The following is a 20,247-nucleotide window of genomic DNA, read 5'->3' as shown; positions in this document are numbered from 1 at the left end:
GATTGATACAGGACTATGGGGAGAGAGCGGGGCAGTGGGATTAGTTGGGATTGATACAGGACTATGGGGAGAGAGTGGGGCACTGGGATTAGTTGGGATTGATACAGGGCTATGGGGAGAGAGCGGGGCACTGGGATTAGTTGGGATTGCTCAAGCAAAGATCTTGCAGACATGATGGGCCGAACGGCTTCCTTCTGTGTTAGAAACTTGATTGGTTTTACTAGTACTTAGGCTGCCATTGGGCGGATACTGTGCATATTGTACAAAACAAATAATAGAATAGAAATATTAAAACAAATTGTATTTTTCAGAAGAGAGAAAATAAATCTGAAAATACTGATAAGCATTAGAACTAATATTTTTTTTAGGAGTAAAACATAACTGAGGTTTTTAAACCCACCAAGCAAACACTAAGGAGGCTTCTAATGCAGTAGATTATGAATGACATCATTACTGGGCAAACTGGTTGTTTAAAAACCCTCTAATGTTGGATATCCAACGAGGGCAAACTTCAAATCCTAATCTTGACTGAAAATTTGAGACACAAAACTCAAAATGCTGATCGGAATATCTGACTTTTTATCTTTGAGCTCCTTTAAGTGACAGACGTGTTAGTTTAAATAACCTGACCAGAGGCCAGGAGAAAAAACGCTAGCATGGACTGGATAACGATGGGATGGGAGACGCTGTGACAGTGGATGCATGGACGTCACAACATCTAATGTGGACAAAAGATAAATAAAAAAAAACTCATGAAAAAATATCCGTTCTGATCACATTCCGTGGACAGAATGTTGCCAATGACTGTGCTAAACGCTTGAGTGTTCATATGATAATTTCTGTTATTTTAACGGAGGAATTAATCTTTGTTTCAAACAGGTTAACATCCCTGTTCAGATAGCAAACAGCAGACTGTCACACAATCAGAGGCAGTCAGTGTCAGCAACAGTCATTTCTAACCTCTCGTCAGCAGTTTCAAGTTATCCCCTCACACAAAGTAACTATCGTAATCAAAAAAATACTCGTGCTACATAATTAATTAGCAAACCTGTGGTTCACAGTGAGAGATCCCCAATCTCCACATTGAATAAAATATACCTGATAAAGATCATTCCTCATATTGACAATGTCCTGCCCAGGAAGACTGACGATGACTTGTAAAAGATGTTGAACGACGACAGGTTGCAGATGGATAATTGCAAGATGCAGCGCCCTGTCATTTAGAAAAGAGGAGAAACTATTCAATGTGACACTCTTCATATTTTGAACAATACAGTTACATAAGTCAGTATTCTGAGATAATGCAGACAACAGGTACACAAGGAATATAACGCCCTGTTTTATGCCTCAGTCCTATGTCTTTTCGCAACATCTTTTTCATCCACTGTTAACATAAGAAATAGGAGCAGGAGTCGGCCATTCGGCCCCTCGAGCCTGCTCCGCCATTCAATCAGATCATGGCTGATCTTCGACCTCAACTCCACTTTCCCGCCCGATCCCCGTATCCCTTGATTCCCCTAGAGTCCAAAAATCTATCGGTCTCAGTTTGAATGTACTCAATGACTCAACGTCCACAGCCCTCTGGGGTAGAGAATTCCAAAGATTCACAACCCTCTGAGTGAAGAAATTTTGCCTCACTCAGTTCTAAATGGCCGACCCCTTATCCTGTGACTATGTCCTCTAGTTCTAGACTCTCCAGCCAAGGGAAACAATCTCTCAGCATCTACCCTGTCAAGTCCCCTCAGAATCTTATATGTTTCAATGAGATCACCTCTCATTCTTCTAAATTCCAGAGAGTATAGGCCCATTCTACTCAATCTCTCCTCATAGGACAACCCTCTCATCCCAGGAATTAATCTAGTGAACCTTCATTGAACTGCCTCTAAGGAAAGTACATCCTTCCTTAGATAAGGAGTCCAAAACTGTACACATTACTCCAGTTGTGGTCTCACCAAAGCCCTGGACAATTGCAGCAAGACTTCCTTACTCTTGTACTATTTGCCTTCCTAATTGCTTACTGTACCTGCATGCTAACTTTCTGTGTTTCGTGTACGAGGACACCCAAATCCCTCTGAACACCAACATTTAATAGTTTCTGACCATTTAAAAAATATTCAGTTTTTCTATTCTTCCTACCAAAGTGAATAACCTCACATTTCCCCACATTACACTCCATCTGCCACCTTCTTGCCCACTCACTTAACCTGTCTACATCCCTTTGCAGACTCTTTGTGTCCTCCTTGCAGCTTACTTTCCCACCTAGCTTTGTCTCGTCAGCAAACTTGGATACATTACACTCGGTCCCTTCATCTAAGTCATTAATATAGATTGTAAATAGCTGGGGCCCAAGCACTGATCCTTGCGGCACCCCACTAGTTACAGCCTGCCAACCTGAGAATGACCCATTTATCCCTACGCTCTGTTTTCTGTCCTTTAACCAATCCTCTATCTGTGCTAATATATTACCCCCAACTCCATGAGCCCTTATCTTGTGTAACAACCTTTTATGAGGCACCTAATCGAATGCCTTTTGAAAATCCAAATACACCACATCCGCTGGTTCCCCTTTATCTACCCTGCTAGTTACATCCTTAAAGTCGCAGGAGTGTTGATTTTAAAATGTGATCCTTGGAATCACACAGCACAGCCTTTCGGCCCATCGGGCCTGTGCCGGCTCTCTGAAAGAGCTATCCAATTAGTCCCACTCCCCCGCTCTTTCCCCGTAGCCCTGTAAATATTTTTGGGGAAATGATCAGTATGTTTTTGATTCTAAGAAAGAATGAACATGGATTTGCGTAGCGCCTTTCATGCTCTCAGGACGTCCCAAAGCGCTTTACAGCCAATGAAGCACTTTTCTGAAATGTGGTCACTGTTGTAATGTAGGAAACGCGGCAGCCAAGGTCCCACAAACAGCAACGTGATAATGACCAGATAATCTGTGGTTTTTTAAAAAAGTGATTTGATTGAGGGATAAATATTGGCCAGGACACCGGAGAGAACTCCCCTGCTCTTCTTTGAATATTGGCCGTGGGATCTTTTACATCCACCTGAGGGGGCAGACGGGGCCTCAGTTTAACGTCTCACCCGAAAGACGGCACCTCCAACCAACACCTAGAACAGATTATCTGGTGATTATCTCATTGCTGTGTGTGGGATCTTGCTGTGCGCAAATTGGCTGCCGTGTTTCCTACATTACAACAGTGACCACACTTCAAAAGTAATTCATTAGCTGTAAAGCGCTTTGGGACATCCTGAGGTTGTGAAAGGCGCTATAGAAATGCAAATTCTTTCTATTCTTTTTGAGAACTGATTATTGGATTGAGATCTTCATGGGAGAGGGTTCCCATTGGGAGCCATTGGTGAAATTAGCTCTTTGGTGTTTTGCTTGTTATTTTTTTGTTAAAAAGGTATTTCCAGATTGCGCATTCAGAAACTGCTCCAAAACCCTGACATTTTCATGTTTTATGGCCAGGTCCCTCTGAAATATTTAAGCCATAGTGACAAAGGACCCAATGGGGATGCTCATAGGTACAGCTAGCATTGGCAGCTTGCTTTTATGGATTATTTAAAGGGGAAGTGAAGCCTCGGGAGTATTTATTGTTTAACACACTACTCCCTTCAATAGTGAACAACATTTCCTCACAAAGTGTGTTATTTTCCTGAGCTCCAGGGAAGCTGCTCAGTTTGAGCTGCTCTGCTCACCAGGCCAATGATTTCACTGATGGGTAACTTCCTGGAGCAGCTCCAATCAATGCAAAGGGTGAGGATCCAGGACTTGTGATTGGCTCCGAGAGCCACACGTCCCCCAGGGACACCGGTCATTGGCCGGTACCATTACAATCGTGTTAAACCGGCGGTGAAAAGTTTTACATTTCAGAATGAAAGGAGTCACCAGCCATTATTATCCTGAATCAGTTATTATTAACTCGACACACCGATTCCTCTCAATGCATTTAAGGGGAAGCTAGATAAGAAAGAGAGAAAGAAGGAGAGAAAGAGAGAGAGAAAGAGAGAGAGAGCGAATGAACTGCATTTTTATAGCACCTTTCATGACCCAGGACATCCCAAAGTGCTTTACAGCCAATGAAGTACTTTTGAAGTGTAGTCACTGTTGCAATATAGGAAAGTACATGAGGGAGAAAGGAATAGAAGGATTTGCTGATAGGGTGAGATGAAGTAGGGAGGGAGGAGGCTCGTGTGGAGCATAACTCGGCATTGACCTGTTGGGGCAAATGGCCTGTTTCTGTGCTGTATAATTCTATGTAATTCTATGTGATATAACTGGAACTGACCAGATGGACCTCACAATGCCCTTTTGCTGTGCTCCACATTCCTGAGTTCCGTCAACAGTCACAGCTTTTAATTACTTACGCGTCTCCATTTTCATCTTGAGCTGCGGTGAGGTGACGTTGGACAGCCAGCAATATTCTGGCATCCCCGGTGATTGAATAATCCATTAGGGCACTGGCGTGACGCTCAGCAAGCTCCAGGGCTTTCTCCAGAAAGTACTGGTCTAAAACCAAACAAACAGTCACCACACAGATCGGTAACTCCAACAACAACTTGCATTTATATAGCATCTTTAATGTAGTAAAACGTCCCAAGGCGTTTCACAGGAGCGATCAAACAAAATTTGACACTGAGCCACATAAGGAAATATTAGGACAGGTGATAAAGCTTGGTCAAAGAGGTAGGTTTTGAAGAATGTCTTAAAGGATGAGAGAGAGGCGGAGAGATGGAGCGGTTTTGGGAGGGAATTCCAGAGTTTAGTTCCCAGGCAGCTGAAGGCACGGCCGCCAATGGTGGAGTGGTGGAAATCAGGGCTGCTCAAAAGGCCAGAATTGGAGGAGCGCAGAGATCTCGGAGGGTTGTAGGGCTGGAGGAGGTTACAGAGATAGGGAGGGGCGAGGCCATGGAGGGATTTGAAAACAAAGATGAGAATTTCAAAATTGAGGCTTTCCCGACCGGGAGCCAACGTAGGTCAGTGCGCACGAGATTACTTTCAATAATGTTCAAGCATTTCACCGTGCAAATATTTTACACACAAAATTGGGATTTTGACAGAGTAAATAAGGAGAAAATGTTTCCAGTGGCAGGAGGGTCGGTAACCAGAGGACACAGATTTAAGGTGATTGGCAAAAAGAACCAAAGGGGAGATGAGGAGAAGTTTTTTTTATGCAGCGAGTTGTTATGATCTGGAATGCGCTGCCTGAAAGGGCGGTGGAAGCAGATTCAATAATAACTTTCAAAAGGGAATTGGATAAATACTTGAAAAGGAAAAGTTTGCAGGGCCATGGGACTAATTGGATGGCTCTTTCAAAGAGCCGGTACAGGCACAATGGGCCGAATGGCCTCCTTCTGTGCTGTATCGTTTTATGATTCTAGGAAAATGGATATGAATTATATTATTTGTGAAACTGTCCTTGGCATAACATCAGTGCTGGTCAAGGGCTTTAGCAGCTGATACCAGTGGGGAGAGGCAAGGACGGTCTGGGGAGGCCTAAGGACTTCATGCTGGGCCCGGGGTGGGGATGGGGTGCGTAGATGGAGTAAAGATTCAGATCAGCCATGATCTAACTGAATGGCGGAACAGTTTTGAGGGGCTGAATGGCCTCCTCCTGTTCCTAAATAATATGCCTACACAAGCTTGGCTTCTAGTAATATATAAATAGATATCATTATCAGGAAATAAACTCTTTCTTTCCTGTCTTTCCCACTCCCCTTTTACACTCTCTATCCTGGAGGGAAAAGACTGGGAGTTCAATGCGTGACAATTATCCCATGACTCGTTCCCACCCCGCCAGAGAAAGAATTTCCCATTTTAACAGGATGGCAGGCCAATATTAAAAAAAACATTTTAAAAATAGCAAACAATTCGATTTCCCTTTGATTAGTTGACTGTTACTAGTAGAAACTATGAGATCAGAGCAAAGCCCATTTCTCAATCTTGTGTGGGTTTAAGTACTCTCAGAGCTAGGCTATTCAAACTAATCTCTGCACCATCCATCTCAACAACTGAAATAAATCTGCCTCTTGCTCCAGTTACTTATAACGACGGGCTGCCATGTGAACTGGCCCTGTTCCTGTAGATTCCCTCCGGATTGGCCTCTACACCGTTAACAATTACAAGCTAAAGATATAAATAGAAATCAACTATTTCTCTTCAGTTTGAAAACTTTGAATTAAAATGCAACAATGAAAACGATCCCTAAAGGCAAAAAAAAGCCTGACGTTCAGCACTCTTTGATGTCACTCCAGCGAAATTCAATCTTACAGAACTCATTTTACACAAATATCTCTAACCGAAGACTTGGATGAAAAAGCAGCTCTTTTAGTCTCATTTCACTGAAACACAAATGACTTACTTGCTCCCTGAAGTTCTTCGGTCATTCCTGTGGGGACTGTAGCTTCTGAACTGCTGGGAATCTCCGTGAGTTTAGGTCCAGGCTGTGATGCCGACTGGTCACTGGATAAGTTATTCCCAGCAATTTCCACATCACCACTGCTCTCGTCAGTTGGGTAATTGGCAGCTACAACAGAATGAAAGTAATTCTTTAGTGACGTTTACTCATCGAGAGCTGCATTTCTGAACAAAGAACAAAAAGCAGATTTTGATTTTGGGAATACCACGAGTTAAAAGAGAGCCTGGGATCCCGCAGATTTCTTCGGTTTCACTTTCAGAAATTTCAGCATCGGAAACAAAACAAAATTGATTTTTGAATGTGGGGGTGATTAGAATTTCTGTCACTGGGATTCTGCTCACTCAGCTCCAGGTGACTCTGCAAGAACATTGGGTAGGATGGACCCAATGGGACAAGCAGCAGGAAGAAATCTGTGGGGTTTCCACAGAATCTTACAGCACAGGAGGAGGCCATTCGGCCCATCGTGTCCGTGCCGGCTCTTTGAAAGAGCTATCCAATTAGTCCCACTCCCCCTGCTCTTTCTCTAAAGCCCTGCAAATTTTTCCTTTTCAAGTATTTATCCAATTCTCTTTTGAAAGTTATTATTGAATCTGCTTCCACCGCCCTTCCAGGCAGCGCATTCCAGATCATAACAACTCGCTGCTTAAATAAATGTTCCCTCATCTCCCCTCTGGCTCTTTTGCCAATTACCTTAAATCTGTATCCTCTGATTTCTGACCCTCCTGCCAATGGAAACAGTTTCTCCTTATTTACTCTATCAAAACCTCTTATAATTTTGAACATCTCTATTAAATCTCCCCTTAACCTTCTCTATTCTAAGGAGAACAATCCCAGCTTCTCCAGTCTCTCCACATAACTGAAGTCCCTCATCCCTGGTAGCATTTTAGTAAATCTCCTCTGTACCCTCTCCAAGGCCTTGACATCCTTCCTAAAGGGCAGTGCCCAGAATTGGACACAATAATCCAGCTGAAGCCTAACCAGTGAATTCTAAAGGTTTAGCATTTTTTATATATAATGCCTCGATATATAAAGCCCTGGATCCCATGTGCTTTTTTGACAGCCTTATCAACTTGTCCTGCCTCTTTCAAAGATTTGTATACATACACCCCCAGGTCTATCTGTTCCTGCACCCCCTTTAAAATTGTACCATTTTGTTTATATTGCCTCTCCGCATTTTTCCTTCCAAAATGCATCACCTCATACTTCTCTGTGTTAAATTGCGTCTGCCATGTGTCTGCCCATTTCACCAGCCTGTCTATGTCCTCCTGAAGTCTGCTACTATCCTCCTGGTTAAACTCCAGCGGTATCCCGGCACACACTTGGGGAGAGGGGGCTTCCTAACTCTTGCTCTGTCTGATCTCCTGGATTTAGCCTAGTGGGTGCATCCCGTGACGAAGGAGTTTGCAATTCCCGTTGGGTAAACAGAAATTCTACATCTGTAGATCTCAGCAGCTCGAAGACACAAACACAGCACTAGGTTTGTTAAAAATAGATGCGACTTTAATATGTATACACAGCTTAATCTCAGTTAGCTGTCACGGGCGAAGTGTTTCCAAACTTTGACACCTTTTTAAAAAATTCACTTGACTACCCTATGTGTTTCCTCCCATATTTAATTTTAACCAACCTGTTGTTTGGTTGTTGTAACTTGAAATGTAGTTTAAGAAGGATATGGTGATAGGGTGAGATGAAGCAGGGAGGGAGGAGGCTCGTGTGGAGCATAAACACCGGGATAGACCAGTTGGGCCGAATGGCCTGTTTCTGTGCTTGTAATTCTATGTAAATTCGGGAGTGCAATTCGAATGCGATTAGCCTGCTAAACGCGATGGCCGGTATAACGCGGTAGCGTTAATAAAATTTAAAAGTAAAGCAGCAGCACCAGCAGAGATTTAAAACAGATTTCAAGTCACACACAGCGCTGGTTGGGTGAGAGAGAGTTAGCGGCAGTAACCTAATCGGAGGGGTCAGGTACTGTACTAACAAACTGCTGAGGTGCCACCACCGCGGTTTGTAACTCTGCCACTCGATGGGGTTAGTCTTGTAATTCACTTCCTCCAACCCACCATCTCCTGTGGATGTGACCTCGGAACATTTTTTCTGTGAGACTAAATCTGCATTTTAAACTTTAGAAGAAATGGAAACCCAAGGGAAGCGAAGTCAGCGAACTGGGGAGTAAACAGAGCTGTTTCTGCCCGAAATAAAGGGAGCCCAAAAGACGCTATAACCGGCAACTCTGAAACTGAGATTAATGCAAATTGATAAAGTTATTGCTTTGTGACCAATATAAGCGAAAGCCCATTTTAAACATGGATGTTTTAAGTGGTGGGGACTATAGTTCTGTACATTCATGGAGTGCCTCGGTACTATGGAGAATAAAGAAATGGTGGATGAATTGAACAGATATTTTGTGTCCGTCTTCACCGCAGAGGATACAAATAACATGCCAGAAATAATTGTAAATCAAGAGGTGAAAGGGAGGGAGGAACTTAAAACATTTACAATCACCGGGGAAAGGGTTCTGAAAAAAATATTAGAACTAAAAGCTGACAAGTCCCCAGGTCCTGACAGACTTCATCCTAGGGTCTTAAAAGAAGTGGCTGCAGAGATAGTAGATGCATTGGTATTAATTTTCCAAAATTCCCTAGATTCTGGAAGGGTCCCATCAGATTGGAAAATAGCGAATGTAACTCCTCTATTCAAGAAAGGAGGGAGACAGAAAGCAGGAAACTACAGGCCAGTTAGCTTAACATCTGTCATAGGGAAAATGCTAGAATCTGTTATTAAGGAGGTTATAGCAGGGCACTTAGAAAATCTCAATGCAATCAGGCAGAGTCAACACGGCTTTGTGAAAGGGAAATCGTGTTTGACTAATTTATTAGAGTTCTTTGAGGAAGTAACAAGCAATTTGGATAAAGGGGATCCTGTAGATGTGGTGTACTTGGATTTCCAGAAGGCTTTTGACAAGGTGCCACATCAAAGGCTACTCCACAAAATAAGAGCTCATGGTGTAGGGGGTAACATATTAGCATGGATAAAGGATTGGTTAGCTAACAGGAAACAGAGAGTAGGCATAAATGGGTCATTTTCAGGTTGGCAAGATGTAACGAGTGGAGTGCCACAGGGATCAGTGCTTGGGCCTCAACTATTTACAATCAATATCAATGACTTGGATGAAGGGACCGAATGTATGGTTGCTAAATTTGCTGATGACACAACGGTAGGTAGGAAAGTAAGTTGTGAAGAGGACATAAGGAGTCTGCAAAGGGATATAGATAGGGTAAGTGAGTGGGCAAAAATTTGTCAGATGGAGTATAATTTGGGAAAATGTGAACTTGTCCACTTTGGCAGGAGGAATAGAAAAGCAGTATATTATTTAAATGGAGAGAGATTGCAGAACTCTGAGGTACAGAGGGATCTGGGTGTCCTAGTACATGAATCACAAAAAGTTAGTATGCAGGTACAGCAAGTGATTAGGAAGGCAAATGGAATGTTGTCATTTATTGCAAGGGGAATGGAATATAAAAGTCGAGATGTTTTGCTACAGTTGTACAGGGCATTGGTGAGACCACATCTAGAATACTGTGTGCAATTTTGGTCTCCTTATTTAAGAAAGGACATAATTGCTTTGGAGGCGGTTCAGAGAAGGTTCACTCGACTGATTCCTGGGATGAGGGGGTTATCTTATGAGTAAAGGTTGGACAAGTTGGGCCTGTATACATTGGAGTTTAGAAGAATGAGAGGTGATCTTATTGAAACATATAAGATCCTGAGGGGACTTGAAGGGGTAGATGCTGAGGGGATGTTTCCCCTTGTGGGAGAGACTAGAACTAGGGGCCACAGTTTAAAAATAAGGGGTCTCCCATTTAAGACGGAGATGAGGAGAAATTTTTTCTCTGAGGGTCGTGAGTCTGTGGAACTCCCTTCCCCAGAGAGCGGTGGAGGCAGGGTCATTGAATATTTTTAAGGCTGAGTTAGATAGATTCCTGATTAACAAGGAAGTCAAAGGTTAGAGTAGGTAGATGGGAAAGTAGGGTTGAGGTCACAATCAGATCAGCCGTGATCTTATCAAATGGCAGAGCGGGCTCGAGGGGCCGAATGGCCTACTCCTACTCTTAATTTGTATGTTCGTACGTATAGTATTGTACCCTACCACTCCATTCATACTGCAGTGTTATGGATTTGTTTCACTGAATGTTACCCAGCAAATCTAACTATCTTTGTTTGTTATTACTGAATTGGATGCAGCACTGTTACCATGTTTCATTCCAGGACTAGCGTTCGTGGTACCAGGCGTGTACGCATAACTTCCATAGTTGGAATATCCTTGAAATCCAGCGAAGTAACCGGAACCTGCAAGAAATGGAACAGAATGAGCCACAAGCACAAACTAAAATTAAAACTAAATAGGAGCAGCGACTTATAAATTAAGAGTACGAGCACGATCTTGTGTTAATGTGACACAACAACAAAGTCATCACCTTTGCATAAACTTTCAACTTCAATCTACCCAGCAATAACTCTTTTCAGCTTGAAAATAGCTCTTTCAAAGAGCTGGCACAGGCACGAAGGGCTGAATGGCCTCCTTCTGTGCTGTATGATTCTGTGATTCTAAAATAACATGAAAAGGGAGTGTCTGAAGGGGGGGGGGGGGGGGAGAAAAGATCCTGAAAGCAGCAACTTGAAATCTATTTTGCATTTCTTCACTTGGTTCCACAAAGGGTGCTGACCGACTGGTTTAGTTACTCGTCCTCTTCACCAACAGTTACCCATAGATCAGTATCCCTGGGAAAGATTCTCCTCATGATCCACAAAACACTGGTCCCCAGTTCGTAAAGAAGTTTTAAAAATAGACACACAAAGGGAATTTTATGAAATTGCGCTCCTGGTGTGGAGCTTTGTCCAATGGGAGCATCGATCAGCAATTTGGGTGCATAGTCCCCATAATTTTCAATTCATTAAAATGAATGGAGAGTAAATCATGGGGATCGTACACCCGAATTCCCAAAACACATTGCTGACAGCCAACAAGCGTAATGTGAAAATAGTCTAAAGTTAAACAGAAGTCAGTGGGGGAAAATGTACTTCTTACATCCTAAAAGGAGAGTTTTTAAGTCAGTTTTAATTTATATATTTCTACAGTAGTGCCACCAAACTCAAGTTACCAACCTTAAAAGACAATTTTGTGCTCAATAAATGTCAATAAAATGCGAGTTTGAGGAATGGGACACTTTTTGCATCCAGTGTCAGTGCCTAGTATTCCAAACTCCAGATCAAAATTAACGATATAAATTATCTGAGTGGTGAACTGGGTCGGCTAAACCCCGAACCCCAATTCACACAAACCCCCGAACCCCAATTCACACAAACCCCCGAACCTCGCTAACCTCCGAGCTCCAATTCATACAAACCCCCGAACCCCAATTCATACAAACCCCCGAACCCCAATTCACACATACCCCCAAACCCCAATTCACACATACTCCCTAACCTCGCTCACCCCTGAGCTCCAATTCACACAAACCCCCGAACCCCAATTCAGACTAAAGCCTGAACCTCCGATTCTCGCTAACCTCCGAGCTCCAATTCATACAACCCCCCGAACCCTGATTCTCGCTCAACTCCAAGCCCCAATTCATACAAACCCCTGAACCCCCGATCCTCGCTAAACTCTGAACGGCAATTCTCACTAAACCCCGAGTACCATTTTGCGCTAACCTCCGAACCCCAATTCGTGCCAACCTCCGAACCCCAATTACTGCTGTGTGCTTCCCCCTTGTGTGGAAGTCAAGGCCTTAGAGAGGGTGCAGAGGAGATTTACTAGAACGATGCCAGGGATGAGGGAGTTCAGTTATGTGGAGAGACTGGAGAAGCTGGGATTGTTCTCCTTAGAGCAGAGAAGGTTAAGGGGAGATTTAATAGAAGTGTTCAAAATCATGAGAGGTTTTGATAGAGTAAATAATTACATAGAATTATAAAGAATGTACAGCACAGAAACAGGCCATTCGGCCCAACAGGTCCATGCCGGTGTTTATGCTCCACTCGAGCTTCCTCCCTCCCTACAAATAAGGAGAACCTGTTTCCAGTGGCAGGAGGGTCAGTAACCAGAGGACACAGATTTAAGGTAATTGGCAAACAAAAAGAGGGGAGATGAGGAGAATTTTTTTTTAAAGCAGCGAGTTGTTATGATCTGGAATGCGCTGCCTGAAAGGGCGGTGGAAGCAGATTCAATAATAACTTTCAAAAGGGAATTGGATAAATACTTGAAGGGGAAAATTTGCTATGGGGAAAGAGCAGGAGAGTGGGACTAATTGGATAGCTCTTTCAAAGAGCAGTCACAGGCACGATGGGCCAAATGGCCTCCTTCTATGCTGTATGATTCTATGATTGTGTGAAGCTTTGCACAGGGAGAGTCAAATCATAACACTGACCTCAATATCTCAACTTTGACTGTCAGTCAGGGCTGTAATGAAAACCTATACTCGAGTGCAATTTCCTACAGTAATCCCCTTCATACTCACCCCCTCCTGCTCCACCCCCTCCTCCGTAAACACCACCACCTCCTGATCCAGTTCCACCTCCAAAGTGGTCAGAGAAATTCGGCAGAAGTTTCAGTCGCTTCCTTTGCACTTCCTCTTTGTCTGGTGAGGGAGAGCGGGAAAGAAACATATTTTATATTAAATGGCGCTCAACCTGATGAGGAATGAAGGCTTTAATATTATGCTTGTTGTAAAAGCGATTTGCAAAAGTACCTCGTTGCATAGAAGGAAACATCGCAAAACTAAGCTTTGGGACAATGGCTCCCAACTGCTACAATACTAGTGTACATTTTTTGTACCACATACAACAACTTGCATTTATATAGCGCCTTTAACACAGTAAAACGTCCCTAAGACGCGTCACAGGAGCGATTATCAGACAAAATTTGACACCGCGCCACATATGGAGATATTAGGACAGGTGACCAAAAGCTTGGTCAAAGAGGTAGGTTTTAAAGAGCTTCATAAAGGAGGAGAGAGAGATGGAGAGGTTTAGGGAGGGAATTCCAGAGCTTAGGGCCGAGGCAGCTGAAGGCACGGCCGCCAATGGTGGAGCAATTAAAATCGGGGATGCACAAGAGGCCAGAACTGGAGGAGCGCAGAGATCTTGGAGGGTTGTAGGGCTGGAGGAGGTTACAGAGATAGGGAAGGGAGCGAGGCCATGGAGGGACTTGAAAACAAGGATGAGCCACCAGATTGTAGAAGTGGGACATTATTTTCATTTGATTCTTTTTCTTTCTCAAAAGCAATGCAAATAAATAGAACTACGTTGATGACTTTGAACAAAATTAGCACGAGATCCCCACATGAACAGAAACGAGTTGGTTTGAACCTTCAAGTTGACGTAAAAGATTTCTCATTACCTTTAATCAGTGGGTAATACGTGAAAGGCTTTGGTTCACTTGTTTCATTGTCAGATTTTCTTCGAAGCTGAACAAATACAGATGCTGGTTTGGAAATGTCCACATCCCGGTACTTTGGGGTTCTAAAAACTATGGCAAACTGCAAGAGAGAAGATTTTATTAAGTTGTGCTTTCATTTATTGATGATTAGAAGTGACAGTGTTCCATTATTGATCTATTTACTGTACACTACAGAAAGTACATGATCCTCATTATCGCTGCTGTGACTGGTTAACTGCTCTCCCATTCAAGCCAATCTTCTCCACACATGGGCTTGATACCTGCCTCACTGAGACTCACAACATGATCAACATCTGATCTGACAAACACAAGTATTTTATTTCAGGCGAGCATGGAATCCAAGCTAATCATTTAATTTTCCTCTTGACCACACATTATGTAGAATTTACAGCTCAGAATCAGGCCATTCGGCCCAACAGATCCGTGCCAGTGTTTTTGCTCCACACGAGCCCCCTTCCACCCCTAATCATCTCACCCTATCGGCATTCCCTTCTATTCCTTTCTTCCTCATGTGTTTATCCAGCTTCCCCTTAAACGCACCTATGCTATTCGCCTCAACTACTCCTTGTGGGAGCGAGTTCCACATTCTCACCACTCTCTGGGTAAAGAATTTTCTCCTGAATTCCCTATTGGATTTATTAGTGACTATCTTATATTTATGGTCTCTAGTTTTGGACTCCCCCACAAGTGGAAACATCTTTTCTACGTCTATCCTATCAAACCCTTTCATAGTCTTAAAAACCTCTATCAGGTCTCCCCTCAGTCTTCTCTTTTCTAGAGAAAAGAGCCCCAGCCTGTTCAATCTTTCCTGATAGGTATAACTTCTCAGTTCTGGTATCATCCTAGTAAATCTTTTTTTGCACTCTCTCCAGTGCCTCTATATCCTTTTTATAATATGGAGACCAGAACTGCAAGTACTCCAAGTGTGGTCTAACCAAGGTTCTATACAAATTTCACATAACTTCTCTGCTTTTCCATTCTATCCCTCTAGAAATGAACCCCAGTGCTTTGTTTGCTTTTTTATGGCCTTATTAACCTGCGGCGCTTCTTTTAGCGACATTACAGGATTTGCGAGGTCGTCCTTCCAGTAAAGAGACTTGCTTAACTTGTTTGCAGAGATCACCATGCCAAATTGGCACCAGTCCCGATTTTGTGTTATTAAAATCAGAAGCATGTGCAAATGAGGCACTCTTAACTCCGCACATTATTCTCCAATCTCAAACATGGCTCGTTGCTGCGAGTGGAGCCTCACAGAGCCTTAGACTTCTGATTTAACCTGTACACCAGGGGTTAATTTCCCCACTACTTGAGCATGAACAACAAAAACAACAACTTGCATTTATACGGCGCCTTTAATATAGGTACATAGGAACAGGAGTAGGCCATTCAGCCCCTCGTGCCTGCTCCGCCATTTGATAAGATCATGGCTAATCTGTGATCTAACTCCATATACCTGCCTTTGGCCCATATCCCTTAATACCTTTGGTTGCCAAAAAGCTATCTATCTCACATTTAAATTTAGCAATTGAGCTAGTATCAATTGCCGTTTGCGGAAGAGAGTTCCAAACTTCTACCACCCTTTGTGTGTAGAAATGTTTTCTAATCTCACCCCTGAAAGGTCTGGCTCTAATTTTTAGACTGTGCCCCCTACTCCTAAAATCCCCAACCAGTGGAAATAGTTTCTCTCTATCCATCCTATCTGTTCCCCTTAATATCTTATTAATTTCAATCAGATCACCCCTTAACCTTCGAAACTCTAGAGAATACAACCCCAATTTGTGTAATCTCTCCTCGTAACTTAACCCTTGAAGTCCGGATATCATTCTAGTAAACCTACGCTGCACTCCCTCCAAGGCCAACATGTCCTTCCGAAGGTGCGGTGCCCAGAACTGCTCACAGTACTCCAGGTGCGGTTTAACCAGGGTTTTGTATAGCTGCAGCATAACTTCTGCCCCCTTGCACTCTAGTCCTCTAGATATAAAGGCCAGCATTCCATTAGCCTTATTGATTATTTTCTGCACCTGTTCATGACACTTCAATGATCTTAACTGGAACCCGGCACTTACCGACACCTTCAGGAGAAACGGTGAGAAATTCACTGTGTGCAGAGTGAGAATAAAGTGAAGGCTGTGTTTAGTTAATGAAGAAGTGTAATGTGTCATTTGATGCAGTCTGAAAGTCTCTACATGGTTAAGCGCAGAACTCAACAATGTCCAGCGCTACAGCACAGCACTAGCGCAAACACTCGGGCCGGGCTTGAGTGACCGAGTGACCACACACACTCTGTTTTTTTATTTTAATAGGTTCTAGCCCATTATATTTTTCCTTCAGCAGGCATAAATTGCAAATCCTACTTAAGCTTGGTAACAGACTGAGTACGACACTAAAGCAAATCTTACGCTGTCCAAAATTGGTTTGATGTTTTAAAAAGAGAAAGATGTGGGAGAGATTTTTAATACATCAAAAGTCAGAGATAGAAATACAATCGAGGTCGGACTCCAGGAGCTGGCCCCCAGCATTTACACTGCCAAATCCTACTTCCTTGTCTCAGCAGCCGAATCATGGAGCCAGATTCCCATGGGTCTAAATCCAGAATAAGTGAGCCAGATTTGGGAGTGTAATTGCTGGGATCCAGCCTCTCAGAATCTGGATCCCTGAAAGTGCCAGTTCTAAATGTAGCCAGAGTGGTTTAATAAAACACAAAGACGAGAGATTATTCTGTCACTGACCTGCCGATGGACATCCGTAGGCCCAAAGTCTCCGAATGCTTCCCAAATTCCTCCGTTTTCATCCTCTTCATAGAATCGAACCTGGATATCATCTGACAAAAAGAGAATGCTCATCAGATGGTTGAACACAAACCACTGAGTAAAAAAGCAAAACTACCATCACATCGCCAAAGTTTAAAACAAAAGGGTGTCATCAAAACTAGGCTGAGGAATGACACATTGTCAAAATATTTTTGATTTGAAAAATTGAACAGGCTGGGGCTCCGATCTCTAGAAGAGAGAAAGCTGAGAGGTGACCTGATAGAGGTCTTTAAAAAATATTTCCATTTGTGGGGGGAGCCCAAAACTAGGGGCCATAAATATAAAATGCAAAGTGATACATTTCAGGAGGAGGAATGAGGAGAGGCAATATAAACAAATTGTGCAATTTTAAAGGGGGTGCAGAAACAGAGAGACCTGGGGGTGCAAATCTTTGAAGGTGGCAGGACAAGTTGAGAAGGTTGTCAAAAAGGCATACGGAATCCTTGGCTTTATAAATAGAGGCACAGAGTACAAAAGCAAGGAAGTTATGCTAAACCTTTATAAAACACTGGTTAGGCTCCAGCTGGAGTATTGTGACCAATCCTGGGCACCACACTTTAGGAAGGATGTCAAGGCCTTGGAGAGGGTGCAGAGGAGATTTACTAGAATGGTACCAGGGATGAGGGACTTCAGTTACGTGAAGAGACTGGAGAAGCTGGGGTTGTTCTCCTTAGAGCAGAGAAGGTTATGGAGAAATTTAATGCAGGTGTTCAAAATGATGAACGGTTTTAATAGAGTAAATAAGGAGAAACTGTTTCCAGTGGCAGAAGGGTCAGTAACCAAAGGTCACAAATTGAAGGTAATTGGCAAAGAAGCAAAGGCAACATAAGGACATTTTTTTTTTAGGTAGCGAGTTGTTCTGATCTGGAGTGCTCTGCTTGAAAGGGCGGTGGAAGCAGATTCAATAATAACTTTCAAAAAGGGAACTGGATAAATATTTGAAGGGAAAAATTTGGAGGGCTACGGGGAAAGGACTAATTGGATCAATCTTTCAAAGAGCCAGCACAGGCATGACAGGCCGAATGGCCTCTTTCTGTGCAGTATGATTCTATGATTGCATTATACATTTAAGATGATTTTTATTCTTAAAACATCATGTGGATTCCCTCAAAATTCCCCATCAATAAAAACAAACTTTTCCAGAGATTTGTCCTGCTGCAGTCAGAGGTACAACTGTAACGAGTTGGTACACAATAAAACGTACACACACATTCGACAATATGCAAACAGTTAATGCAGCTTGCCAAATTCCCCCAATGATGTTATGGGGGAAACCCTGCAACTGACAGTGGTCACTAGTGTCAGTCACTTACATACACGTCCTCAAAAGTTAATCTCTATCACTGGCGGCCAGTGAGAGTGAGACTGGCATGAAATGTAGAGACATGTGTAGAGAATTTGCAGTCTTCCTATTAGAAAAGGGAATTCACAATGTCATTGAAAGTGCATTTTGGTACAATAATGACCTGTAATACAAGGGGGTAGAAGTTATGCTACAGCTATACAAAGCCCTGGTTAGACCACACCTGGAGTACTGTGCTCAATTGGAATTTAGAAGATTAAGGGGGTGATTTGATCGAAGTTTTCATGATAGTATGGGGAACTGATAGAGAGAAACTATTTCCGCTGGTTGGGCAGTCTGGGACTAGGGGACATAACCTAAAAATTAGAGCCAGGACTTGCAGGAGTGAAGTTAGGAAACACTTCTACACACAAAGGGTGGTAAAAGTTTGGAACTGTCTTCCACAAACGGCAGTTGATGCTAGCTCAATTGTTAATTTTAAATCTGAGACTGATTGATTTTTGTTAACCAAAGGTATTCAGGGATATGGGGCTAAGGTGGGTATATGGAGTTAGATCACAGATCGGCCATGATCTCATTAAATGGCGGAACAGGCTCGAGGGGCTGAATGGCCTCCTCTTGTTCCTATGTAAGGTAAATTCACCAAACTCGAGCACCCAGTGCAGAACTATGCTTCAAGGGAGTATATGCTGAAGATTTAGCACCATGTACTTTAGCTCCATATTCCTGTCAACAACAACTTGCATTTATATAGTGTCGTTAACATAGTAAAACGTCCCAAGGTGCTTCACAGGAGCGTAATCAGAAAAAAATTGACACCGAGCCACATAGAGATTTTAGGACAGGTGATCAAAAGCTTGGTCACAGAGGTAGGTTTTAAGGAGGAGAGAGAGGCGGAGGGGTTTAGGGAGGGAATTCCAGAGGTTAGAGCCCAGGCAGCTGAAGGCACGGCCGCCAATGGTGGAGCGATTAAAATCGGGGATGCGCAAGAGGCCAGAATTGGAGGAGCGCAGAGATCTCGGAAGGTTGTAGGGCTGGAGGAGGTTACAGAGATAGAGGGGGCGAGGCCATGGAGGGATAAGACGCTAGGATGACAATTCTAAAATCCTGGCATTGCCGGACTGGGAGCCAATGTAGGTCAGCGAGCACAGATTTGATGGGTGAACGGGGCTTGGTGAGAGTTAGGATGCAGGCAGCAGCGTTTTGGATGAGCTGAAGTTTTCGGAGGCTGGAAGGTGGGAAGCCGGCCAGGAGAGCATTTGAATAGACGAGCCTAACGCCTCACTAGAAGTGTGGGTGAGTTTATCCTGGAGCCTTAAAATTAGGATTCAATTATTTGTGCTTTTCTTTTAAACCTGTACAAGTCATTTGGACTCCACATAAAAGGGAGACATCTAGACTGGGAAAATAACAGCAATTCATAATGGGAGTTAATGAAAACTTTATACGGTCAGTTGGGGGAGAATTAGGATTATAAACCTTCAACTCCCATACACACAAACAAAATGTTAGTCATTCTGACCTGAGTCACGGGCAGGCCCTCAATAAACAGGGAGCATCATAAGCTAATATTGGACATTTTACATCAATGATATAACTGTAGCATTTCCTGAAGAAACATACCTTTCTGGACTTTATCACAAAGAAGATAAACCTCATCTCCTCCAATCACACAACCAGCAGTCTTATCCATTCTGACAATCCTTAAATTTGATGCATTTGGTGCCTCTGTAACATTTAAAATAATGGTTCATTAAGCTTTGTGGGAAGGGAGAGGATGAAAAACATACAATTTATTTTACACCTTTTGTTACCGTTGTGACTACATTTAGATGCTGCCTGTCGGCCCCTTAAATACATTTCTAGTGATCACTGATTAACTCTTTCTGTGCTGTACATTAGCACACAAACAAAAACTTGCATTTCTATCACGCCTTTTCTGTCCCAAAGCGCTTTACAGCCAACGAAGAACTTTTGAAGTGTAGTCACTGTTGTAACGTATGAAACTCGGCAGCCAATTTGCGCACAGCAAGATCCCACAAACAGCAATGTGATAATGACCAGGTAATCTGTATTTTAGGTGCTGGTTGAGGAATAAATATTGGCCACAACACCGGGGAGAACCCCCCTGCCCTTCTTCGAAATAGCGACATGCGATTTCTTACGTCCACCTGAGGGGGCAGACGGAGCCTCGGTTTAACGTCTCATCTGAAAGACAGCACCTCCGACAGTGCTGCACTCCCTCAGTACTGC

The 20,247-nt window shown here is 43.1% G+C and overlaps 1 protein-coding gene across 1 annotated transcript in view; it reads right to left on the bottom strand.

Moving 5' to 3' along the window:
• The window catches only part of LOC137331176 (nuclear factor NF-kappa-B p105 subunit-like), a 116,156-nt gene that overhangs the window by 19,566 nt on the left and 76,343 nt on the right, over nt 1-20,247 (bottom strand). The window contains exons 9-16 of the mRNA XM_067994776.1: nt 19,618-19,722; nt 16,611-16,702; nt 13,822-13,960; nt 12,941-13,060; nt 10,677-10,772; nt 6,366-6,530; nt 4,372-4,513; nt 1,099-1,213 (exon numbers count right to left, since the gene is read on the bottom strand). Of these exons, the coding sequence (XP_067850877.1) occupies nt 1,099-1,213; nt 4,372-4,513; nt 6,366-6,530; nt 10,677-10,772; nt 12,941-13,060; nt 13,822-13,960; nt 16,611-16,702; nt 19,618-19,722 (974 nt within the window). The remainder of the gene's footprint in view (nt 1-1,098; nt 1,214-4,371; nt 4,514-6,365; nt 6,531-10,676; nt 10,773-12,940; nt 13,061-13,821; nt 13,961-16,610; nt 16,703-19,617; nt 19,723-20,247) is intronic.

This window comes from Heptranchias perlo, chromosome 1 (genome assembly GCF_035084215.1).
Source record: "Heptranchias perlo isolate sHepPer1 chromosome 1, sHepPer1.hap1, whole genome shotgun sequence".
Taxonomy (NCBI): Eukaryota; Metazoa; Chordata; class Chondrichthyes; order Hexanchiformes; family Hexanchidae; genus Heptranchias; species Heptranchias perlo.
The sequence above is the reverse complement of the archived record's forward strand: the minus strand, read 5'-3'. Positions and strand labels throughout refer to the sequence as shown.